A 9,989-nucleotide genomic window follows, 5' to 3' on the forward strand; every position below is an offset into this window, starting at 1 on the left:
AACCTCGGGAAGGAGGGGCCAGACAAAAGTGGTGGGTGTGGAGGCAGACTGGAAAAGGCATCAGAGAGAAATGGCGCGCAGCGGTTACAGGCTTTATTAACAAACGGGTGTAAAAAACCAGATGGGTCTGGCCGCCCCTCTGGGCTCCCACCTTCCTGGGGAGGGGCTAGCCGGGCCGCCCTTTGCCCACCACTCCCTCCCTGGGGCTCTCTCCAGGCAGACAACCCTCCCCTGCAGAGGCTTCGCTCAGCCCCTCTGCCTCTGCAGCCTCACCCCCTCCAAGCATGGGCATCGCCCCCCACCCCATCCCCCGGGGCTGGGGGGGCCCTCATCCCTGTTTGGGGTGCCCCTGCCAAGTCCTAACTCCAGTGGGGAGCATACGTGCTCGGCCTCCTCTCCTGCCACATGTCATAACACAAGCGACACAGGCTTGGCAGACAGATAAGATTTCTCTGTGCAGACAGAATCTGAGGCAGGGGTTGGACAGGTTGACCCCTCTAAGAAGTTCAAACACTACGGATGGGCATCAGGCTGTGGCAGGGTCTCTTGCCCTCTGAGGGCCTCAGCTGCTGGGCCCTGGGCGGGGGGGGGAGAAGGATGGTGTGGAAGTGCCTGCACACAGCAGGTGCTCACTAAATGCTGCTTTTCCTCCCACTAGGGTCTGCAGTCACAGTTCCTTGCTGAACTCCCGCACCAGCGTGTAGCCCATGCAGCCCCAGCTCCCCTCGGCCTGGTAGCCACAGCCCTCCAGCATCCCGGCCACGCCCCAGGCTGCCACGGCCACTGGGACCACCAGGCGTGCTCGGGGCTCCCCCATGCCACCAGCCCAGGCTCGCGCCCGGGACTCAGCAAAGGCCAGCAGGCGCCTGCCTACACCTCGGCGGCGGTGCCAACGGGACACCGAGAGGCGGGTGACCCGGGCCCCATCCCCGGCACTGGAGCCTGGGGCCAGGGCCAGGACCCCGCACACGTCTCCCGAGCCCCGCACTGCCACCCAGGGCCCCCCGAGGCCGCCGGGAGGGGGCAGCGAGCCCCAGCGGGCCCGCAGGCCCAGCTTCATGGCAGCCACAGCCAGGAACACGGGCAGGAGGAGGGCCAGGGCGAAGGAGGCCAGGACGAAGCGAAGGCCGCTGCTGGCCGCAGCCAGGAGGAGCAGGGCCGGCGGCCGGGTCAGCGCGTGAAGGGCCACGCGGTTCTCTGTGTCCTTCACGCCAGCCTGTGGGCAGGAGGAGCAGTCAGCGAGGGGGCTCCCGAGGGCGGCAGGCAGTGGGGGCCGAGGCAGGCCCTGCCTGGGGTGGGAGCAATCGGAGGGGAGGGGACAGCACTGAGCCGGGGCCTGTGGCAGGTGTGCCTCGGCGTGAACACACTGCTGGCTGGCACACTGGGCTCTGAATGTGGGAGCAGGTGAATTAGGAACGGTGGGCAATCCGGGTTCAGCGGAGTTGCAGGCGTGAGGCACCAGGAGAGACTGGACAGAGGAGCCGCCCCACCAAGAGAGGAAGCTGGAAGGGGCTTGGGGGTCCTCGAGGGCCAGGCTTGGAGTAGTAGGAGGCCGGGGCACAGGGCTGAGGGGACGTGGGAAGATGGAAGGGCTTGTACTGCGGGGGGCATGGCTTGGATCTATGGTGGGTGAGCACTAACATCCCGCGTGCCATGTGGCGTGGCCACACACACACACACAAAACCGTTCTCGATCCCTAGGTTAGGGAGAAAGCACTAGAGAGAGAAGGGTCCAAGGCCGGAAGTGTCTTAGGAGCAAAAGATTGCTCTCCAGCGTCACCGCCGGCTCAGGAGGGTGGCTGAAGCCACTCGGGATGCCCCCCGCCCCCTCCTGGGCTCCCTGGTGCCCCTCATTCTGTCCCCGCCCCTCCCAAGCTCATTGGTGTCCCCATTCTTTCCCCGCCCCCTGCCGGGCTTTCTAGGGTCCCGCCCCCCCACCCCAAAGCGGTACCCTCCGTCCCACGCCCCCCGGGCTCAGTGGTGCTGCTAATGTCTCTCACCTTCAGCATTTCCAGCACTAAGGGTTTCTCATCTTCCCTCATCTCCCGCACCGACAGGTGGCTGGGGGCCATGGCAGCCCCCAGGCTCCCGCGCCCCCAAAGGAGCAGGCGTGCACCTGGCGAAAACAAGCAGGTCAGTGTCAGGAGGACACCTCTTGTTCCCCAAAGTGTCCCAGAGCTGCGGGCCAGCAGCTGCAGCGTGTCCAGGTCAGGACGCGGGATGCTGGCGGCCTCCAGGCGAGGGCCGAGACAGGACAGGCTTCCCGGTCAATCCAGCGACCTTCCGAAGCCTCTCGGGTCAAGCCCGCCCTCGGCGGTATTCGGCGACCCACGCCTAAAAGCCTGGTGCCTGCCAACACCTGCCAACACCGCGCTGCCTCCAGGCCCCGCGGCTGCCCTGGGGGTGAGTGAACCCCCCCAGCCAGGGAAAGGACCGCGCTCCCCGCCCCCAGCGCCCAGAGCGCCTCTGTCCCCCGGCCGCCCCGGAGCAGCGCCTGTCGCAGGAACAAGGACTTTCAGACACCTCTGTGGGTCGCTCCCACTTTTGACAAGGTGCGGGGGGCGGGGGGCAGGGTCGGGGAGGGGTCGCCGGCGGAAGTGACGTCAGACCCGCGCACTGGGGGCGGGGCAGCGCCTGCTCTCGGGCTTAGTAACCGTTGCCAAGCGTCTGGCCGGATAGGTTAGAGCCTGGAGGAGCGGCGGAGAGAGCGGGAGTGCGGGACGCTGGCAGGGGAGGGGGCCTGACGGAAGGGCCTGGAACTGTAGACCGGGTGGAGGCGGGCAGCGGGGCTTACCCAGCGCGCGCCCCGGCCGGCTTCCCCGGCCGGCTTCCCGATGGCCCCTGGTTGCTAAGCGACCTGAGCGCAGGGGTGAGGCCGCGAAGGCGGCTTGATTCCCAATGGCTCCCCGGCTTCCGCAGGCGGGGCCGCGACAGCATCTCAGACCCACAGGTTCCCCAACTGCCCACCAGGGCTCTCAGTGATCGTCGGGATAAGCATCCCCGCCATCCACTTATTTTTCCGCGCGAGGAAGAGCGCGGTGACTTACAGAGAACAAGTGGCAGAACCGGTGTTCCAGATTCCAGTGCCTCTCCTACACCGTGACCGTTGCGTCCCTTTTCTTAAAAAATGGATAAACAGGGCCCCCACATAGGAGCAGCGGCTGGCCCCAAGACGCAAAGCCACCTGCGAACCAGGAAGCAGGAGACCCCCCAGTTTCCAAGTGGTGGCTATGGTCATGACATTGACCTCCCACCCCACCAATTAGAAAAAACACAAGAGAGGGGATTCTGGTCTTTATTAGCAAGCCCAGCCTGCAGCTCCCTCCGCCCAGCCCAGCCCAGCCCAGGCGGAGATGGGGTCCGGGCCTCTTCGTGGGGCAGGAAGAGATACCGGTGGTCCGACTCAAAACGTGTGCACCAGCTGGACCGAGGGCAGAGTCTGGACAATCTGGATGGAGGGCAAGCCCTGTGGGGCCACGCCCCCAGGTGCCGCTCCTGCGGGGACCACTTGTACCATTTGGGGGCCCGGGGCCGCGGGGACGCCCGCAGGAGCAGAGGCTGGGCCAGGCGGTGGGGGCGCCAGCAGCTGCAGCGCAGCGGCGCCTCCCCCAGCGCTGCCGTTCTCCAGCAGCTCTGCGGCCGGGGCGCTGCGGATAATGAGCAGCTTCTGTCCGGGCGGGCCGGAGGCTGGCGGCTCGGCCAGCCCCGACGGTAAGGTCTCTACCTCCTGCACACACAGCTGGGTCTGCTCCCCATCGGCCCCGCTCAGCACCAGCACGCTCTGCAGCCCCTCCTCTGTCTGCAGCGTCTCAAAGAGCACATCTGGGACCACCCCCGGGCCGGCCTCGCCCTCGCCAGGCTCCCCTGGGCCGGGGTCCGCCAGCAACTCCTCGGCTGCCCCGCTCTGAACCACCAGCAGATTAGGCGCCTCGGTGGTCACGGCTCCCCCGCTGGAACTGGACAGCGGACCCGTCACAGGCTGGAGCTGGACCGTGGTCACCTCCTGGGCCGGCTGGAGCTGGACGGTGGTCAGTTCCGGGGCTGGACGAAGGGGCTGGAGCTGAACCCCACTCACTTCCTGCGGGCCTGTCTCCCCACCCGCCACGTTCTGCAGAACTATAAGGCTCTGCCCTCCCACGTTCCCGGCAGCGTTACTTCCTCTCTGCACGCCTAACCCCCCAGGGCCTGGCAGCCAAACTACTCCAGCCCCCGGCCCAGCTTTCCCCGCAGCCCGCAGGCCCTGCCGGGCGCAGCTGCCCCCGCCAGCGGGGCCGGAGGAGGGCAGCAGGATGAGCTTGGGGGGCGCAGGCGGGGGCGGGGGCGTGGGCGGCTGGACGCTGCTGGGAATCAGCTGCAGGCCCTGAGCCGTCTGCACCAGGAGAAACGTCTGCGAGTTGGGAGCGGCGGGGCCGGGGGCCGCGGCCGGGGCCGTCCCCCCAGCCACCTCTAGGGAGAGCGTGGCCTGGAGGTGAGGGAGGACGTGCACATCCTGGGTGGCCGACGGAGCAGGGGCGGCGGCCAGTGGGGCCGGGGGCTGGGGGCCGGCTGCAGGGGCCGCAGGGGCATGCGTCCTCAGGTGCCGCTGCAGGTAGGCGGCCATGACGAAGCTGCGGCCGCAGACTGGGCAGGTGAAGGGCCGCTCGGCTGAGTGCGTGCGCTGGTGCAGCAGCAGGTTGGAGGAGTGTGTGAAGGTCTTGGGGCAGAGCGGGCAGCGGAAGGGCCGCTCGCCCGTGTGCACGCGCTGGTGCTGCCGCAGGTTGGAGGTCTGCGCGAAGCTCTTGCCACACACGCCACAGGCGTGGGGCCGCTCGCCCGTGTGCACGTGCCGGTGGCGCCGCAGGCATGACGTGTTGCGGAAGGCCTTGCCACACTCGCCGCAGGCGTAGGGCCGCTCGCCCGAGTGCAGCCTCAGGTGGTACTGGTAGTGCGAGGACCACTTGAAGGTGAGGCCGCACTGGCCGCACGTGAAGGCGCGCAGGCCCGTGTGCACGCGCTGGTGGATGGCGAGCAGCGACGAGCGCTTGAAGGCCTTGCCGCACTCGCCACACTGGTAGGGTCGCTCGCCCGTGTGGTCCCGCAGGTGGTAGCGCAGCCCCGAGGAGCCCTTGAAGGCCTTGCCGCACTCGGCACATTTGTAGGGCCGCTCCGCCGAGGCCGGCGCGGGCGCGGGGGCCGGCGGGCCGGGCGCTGGCCCCAGCGGTTCCTGCGGGCAGGTGACCTCGGCGGCTTCGGCCTGGGGGGGCGGGCGCCCAGCTGCGGCCTCCTCCACGTGGCTCTGCTGATGCGCCAGCAGGCTGGCCAGCTGCGGGAAGGCGCCGTCACAGCTGCCGCAGCGGAACGCCTGCCCACCCGCCGCCCCGTGGCTGTGCTGGTGGCGGGAGAGGCCGGCCACCGTCCGGAAGGACTTCCCGCAGGGGAGGCAGGCAAAGCCAGGGGCAGCGGCGGTGGCGGGAGCGGGCTGGGGCAGCGGGGACCGCGGCGGTGGCGGCGGGTCGGCCTTGGGCGCCTCGGAGGGCGCGGCAGCTGGCGGAGGCAGCGCCTCGGGCCCCGGGCACGGCTGGTGCTCCAGGAGCAGCTCCTCGCTGCCGAAGCCCAGCTCGCAGCCTTCGCAGCGGTACACCAGCTCCACCGTGGTCTCGGCTGCGGCCAGGAAGAGCTCGGGCACCACGGGCGGGGGCGCGGGTGGTGGCGGGGCGGGCGGGCTGGGCGGCGGCAAGGGCCGCTGCAGGTAGGCGTCGGAGACCAGGACCTTGCCACCAGCGGCGGGCTCGCGCGGCGGAGGCCCGGGGCCGGCACCCGGGGCAGGGGCAGTGGCGGCGCCGCCATGTGTGCGCTGGTGCAGCAGCAGGTTGGAGGAGTGTGTGAAGGTCTTGGGGCAGAGCGGGCAGCGGAAGGGCCGCTCACCCGTGTGCACGCGCTGGTGCTGCCGCAGGTTGGTGCTCTGCGTGAAACTCTTGCCGCACACGCCGCAGGTGTAGGGCCGCTCGCCCGTGTGCACGTGCCGGTGGCGCCGCAGGCTGGACGAGTTCTTGAAGGCCTTGGGGCAGTCCGGGCAAGGGTAGGGCCGCTCGCCCGTGTGCTGCCGCAGGTGGTACTGGTAGTGCGAGGACCACTTGAAGGCCAGGCCGCACTGGCCGCAGGTGAAGGCGCGCAGGCCCGTGTGCACGCTGCGGTGGATCTGCAGCAGCGACGAGCGCTTGAAGGCCTTGGGGCAGTCGGGGCACTGGTATGGCCGCTCACCCGTGTGGCCCCGCTGGTGGTAGAGCAGCGCCGATGAGCCCTTGAAGGCCTTGGGGCAGTCGGGGCACTTATAGGGCCGCTCGCCTGTGTGCGTGCGCTGGTGGTGCAGCAGGCGGGATGACCAGCGGAAGGACTTTCCGCACTCCCCACACTCATACTGCGCCGGCGGGGCGGGGGCCACGGGCCCGGGCTTCTCACTGGCCCCCTCGGCGGTCGAGGCCGGCGCCATGTCCACGTGGGAGCCGACCATCACACCTGGGGAGGGACGCGGGGTCAAGGCAGGCCGGGGGCTCCCCGCCACCTCCACTCACACACCGGACCATCGCAGCCCCACACCCACAGGCCGGCCCTTTCAGAGGCAGGGAGCACCTCCCTTCGGACAAGGAGGCTGCTGCCCACGATGGAGGCTGCCCGCGATAGAGGCCTTGGGTGCTCAAGGGGAAACTTCGGGCACACTGGGAGGAGCTGGTCACTCCCTGATACGGGGCATCCCCTCCAAGAGGCTGGAGGGCTCTCTGCCCCGTCCCCCTAAAGACAGGCGTGTCCTTAAAGAACGCCGGGTCTCTAGTGCCCTGGCTCCAGATCCTTCGGTCAGCTCCCTCTAAAGACCTCCTCCTCCATCCTGCTTAGTACCTGCTCCCACTGCCGAAGCCCTTTCCCTCTAGACAAGCCTCTCCGACACCTACTCTCCACCACTACGCATTCTGCTCCAGCGCCCCCTTCTGGCGGCTGAACCCCAAACCGACCACGGACGCTGCAGCCCGCACCCTAGCCCCCATCCAGACCCTCGCCACCCCCTTACCCAGTATACGGTGCTGCTGGTGACCCGAAGCCACCTGGCCTCGTCTCCCTGCGCATCCAAGCCCAAGGATCTCAAAGCTCCCTCCCCATCGCCCTGCACTGCCCACCAGGTGACACCTGGCGCGTCTTCTCTCCTCTCCTCTTGTCCCCTCTTGATCTTAGCAGGTGGAGCTTGCCACTGACCCTGTGTCTGAGAAAATAAAAGCAACCAGAACAGAATGTTCCCACAATGCAGCAATTACACCCGTGGTTCTCAACGAGGCCATGTGATCTGCACACCCCCCACTACGCCCCCACCCCAGGGGACATCTGGCCATGCTTGCAGACTGGGTTGGCTGTGTCAACTGGAGGGGCAGGGGCCAATGTCATCTAGTGGGCAGCGGCCAGAGACTCTGCTCCACGTCCTAAATGCACGGGACAGAACCACTCACCCCTAAACAGCAAAGAGCCATAGGTTCAAAATGCAAGGGGTGCTGAGGCTGAGAAACCCGGAACTGCCCCCCACCCCTGCCATCTGCCTCCTGCCTCTGGGCCAAAGACTCGGACTTTCCTCACCTCCTGGACCATCCCCATCACTGTACCCAAGGGCTAAGTCTCCCATCTTTAAAAAGAACAAAGACCCTTCACCCCACTTCCTCCTCCAGCTGTGGCCTCCTTTCTGTCTCTGTGCAAAGCCACCCCAACATGCCATCAGTACACCCTTCCTCCCATCTCAAACCCTGCCAACCAGACCCTGCCCCACTCTCATGGCCTCCATGGTGCTAAAGCCAGTGGTCTCTGCTCAGTGGTCAGCAGACACTGTGGTTCTCTCTCCTTGACCCACTGCCCTGGCTTCTGGGCTCCCCGCTCTCCTCACCTGCCAGCCCTTCTCTGTTTCGAGTGGCAGTCCTACTTGTGAACACTGGAGGGTCCAGGGCTCTGCCAGCCCTCCTCTTCTGCACCCACCCTCTCCCTGGGGGCCCCACCACTCCTGGGACTCCACAATCTACAAACGGAACCATTCCAAAACTCCTCGCCACTTGACACCTGACCTTGGATACCTACACCCCTGCTGGGCGCCTAAGAGACACCTCACACTTAGGCCCCACACCCAGCTCCAGCTCCAATTTCTGTTCCTGCTGTCTCCCCTCTGTGTCCTGGCCCGCTGCAAATCTCTCTCTCACCCCAGTCTTCTCCATCTCTGAAAACAGCTTTGTTTTTCCTCAGGCCAAAAGTCCCCGGGCACCCTCGACTCCTCTCTCTCTCGCTCTCTCTGACCAGTCCATTAGCTGACTCCCCTATTCTGGCAGGAGCATCGCTGGAATCTGACAGTTCTCTTAGTTCCCATCCTTACTCTTCTCACCCCCAGCCTGTTCCCAACACAGAGGCTGAATGGAAACTGCTGACACAGACCATCTCATTGCTCTGTGCTAAAGGCTTCCACAGCTCCCATCTGACAGCAGAAGACAGATCCCTCCCCAAAACCTACAGACTTCCCACGGCCTGTGGCCTCCTCCCCTCCCTGACTCTCTGCCTGCTGGCCTCTCCAACCCTCACAGCTCCCTGCTCATAGGGTGGCGGCAGGCATGCCCGCTCCCACCTGGGGCCCTCACACAGGCCCCTGCCTAGAAGCCCCTTCCCTCCCTCACCTCCAAGGCTTTGTGGAAACATCATCTCCGGGAGGTATTCCCTGATCACCCTACTAAACTCCGCAGTCCCTGCCAACACGCTGCAATCTCTTTCTCTGCCTTGTTATCCCCCCACCATGGGGCTTATCACTTTCTGTCCGACTCTTTGCGACCCCATGGACTGTAGCCTACCAGGCTCCTCCGTCCATAGGATTCTCCAGGCAAGAGTACTGGAGTGGGTTGCCGTTTCCTTCTCCAGGAGATCTTCCCAACCCAGGGATCGAACCCCGGTCTCCGGCATTGCAGGCAGACGCTTTACCATCTGAGCCACCAGGGAGACTGCTATCACTTTCTAACCTACTTCATAATCAGAGTTTCCTAGCATCAGCGCTGTTGACATCTGGGGCTGGTCGGGGGTCCAGGGGTCTGTTCCCTGCACTGCAAGTTGGTCAGCCCCTGGTCTCTGCCCACTGGATGCTAATGGCATCTTGTTCACTGTTGCTTCCCGGCGCCTAGAGTCTGGAATGCATCTGCCACAGAGTGAGTGCTCGGTGAACACATCTTGAGTGAAACAAAGCGGGGCATCCTCTCTGCACAGGCCATAAAGATCCCCTTTGAGAAAACATGAGCAACCCCTTTGAAATGGAAGCACCTCCTTTTAAGAGACTACCCCAGGAAGCTGCACGTGTCTTTCAGAAGGCAGCATGCCTTAAGAAGACAGCCGTGCTCTGGAAGGGACCGGACCCTGCTGATCCGGTCAACAGCAACCCGTCAAGAGGCCAGGCCACACCCTTCCATCAGGCCCGACTTCCCCTTTAAGAGGGTTCTGCGCCCGCGTACCCACCTATCTTGCTGAGCTAAACTAGGGACTTGCTTTGAAGCCACTAGGATTCAGAAGCTTTTTCCTTCAGCGTGTGGGACACTGTCAGCGGCCTTTAAGAGGCGAATTCTTTCTGGGGGTGCGGGGTGGGGCAGAGGGGCGATGGGAGAGGGGAGAGCTTACAAACTGCACTACCTGCCCCGACCCTTTAAAGAGAGCTCCCTTGCCCTTTAAGAGGGCGGGGGCCAGCCCGGCGGACAAAAGTCGGAGGTGAGGCAGCGCCCTTCCCTTTAAGGCACCCCTTCCGGTTTCACGTTCGCCGTTTCCCCAACGTCTCCGCCCTCCGGTCCCTCCCCCACCCCCGCCCCTCCGGTCTCTCACCTGCGGCCCCGACCGGGGAACGAGCGGAGGCGGCCCAGGGCCCTCCCGCAGGGGTCGACGGGAAGGCAGGGCCCCGGCGGCGGCGGGGCGGGAGCGGGGGCCGGGGAGGGGGCGGGGGCGCGCTCCCTCCCAACGGCCCC

The 9,989-nt window shown here is 66.0% G+C and overlaps 2 protein-coding genes across 9 annotated transcripts; both read right to left on the reverse strand.

Annotated features, from left to right (window-relative positions):
• Positions 1-71: 71 nt before the first annotated feature.
• On the reverse strand, positions 72-9,977 carry NAT14 (N-acetyltransferase 14 (putative)). Of its 3 annotated transcripts, none has more exons than XM_086354458.1 (3): positions 9,850-9,977; positions 2,001-2,116; positions 72-1,216 (listed from the first exon to the last, which is right to left on the reverse strand). In XM_086354458.1, exons 2-3 carry the CDS (start codon positions 2,070-2,072, stop codon positions 668-670), a joined length of 621 nt encoding a protein of 206 aa, XP_086210584.1. In that variant the 5' UTR covers positions 2,073-2,116; positions 9,850-9,977; the 3' UTR covers positions 72-667. The 3 variants fall into 3 exon arrangements, with proteins under 3 accessions (XP_086210584.1, XP_086210583.1, XP_086210582.1); XM_086354457.1 differs by lacking the exon at positions 9,850-9,977 and adding an exon at positions 2,795-3,274; XM_086354456.1 differs by lacking the exon at positions 9,850-9,977 and adding an exon at positions 2,524-2,549.
• Positions 3,282-9,989, reverse strand: ZNF628 (zinc finger protein 628). 6 transcript variants are annotated; one of them, XM_086354430.1, is made up of 3 exons: positions 9,850-9,989; positions 7,043-7,231; positions 3,282-6,495 (listed from the first exon to the last, which is right to left on the reverse strand). In XM_086354430.1, exon 3 carries the CDS (start codon positions 6,488-6,490, stop codon positions 3,404-3,406), a length of 3,087 nt encoding a protein of 1,028 aa, XP_086210556.1. In that variant the 5' UTR covers positions 6,491-6,495; positions 7,043-7,231; positions 9,850-9,989; the 3' UTR covers positions 3,282-3,403. The 6 variants fall into 6 exon arrangements, with proteins under 6 accessions (XP_086210556.1, XP_086210557.1, XP_086210559.1 ...); XM_086354431.1 differs by lacking the exon at positions 9,850-9,989 and adding an exon at positions 7,898-8,652; XM_086354433.1 differs by lacking the exon at positions 7,043-7,231 and having other exon boundaries at positions 9,850-9,981.

The sequence above is a fragment of the Bos grunniens genome, chromosome 18 (assembly GCF_055505025.1).
Source record: "Bos grunniens cultivar Pamir isolate PY7600 chromosome 18, Bosgru_T2T1.0, whole genome shotgun sequence".
In the NCBI taxonomy this organism is placed as follows: Eukaryota; Metazoa; Chordata; class Mammalia; order Artiodactyla; family Bovidae; genus Bos; species Bos grunniens.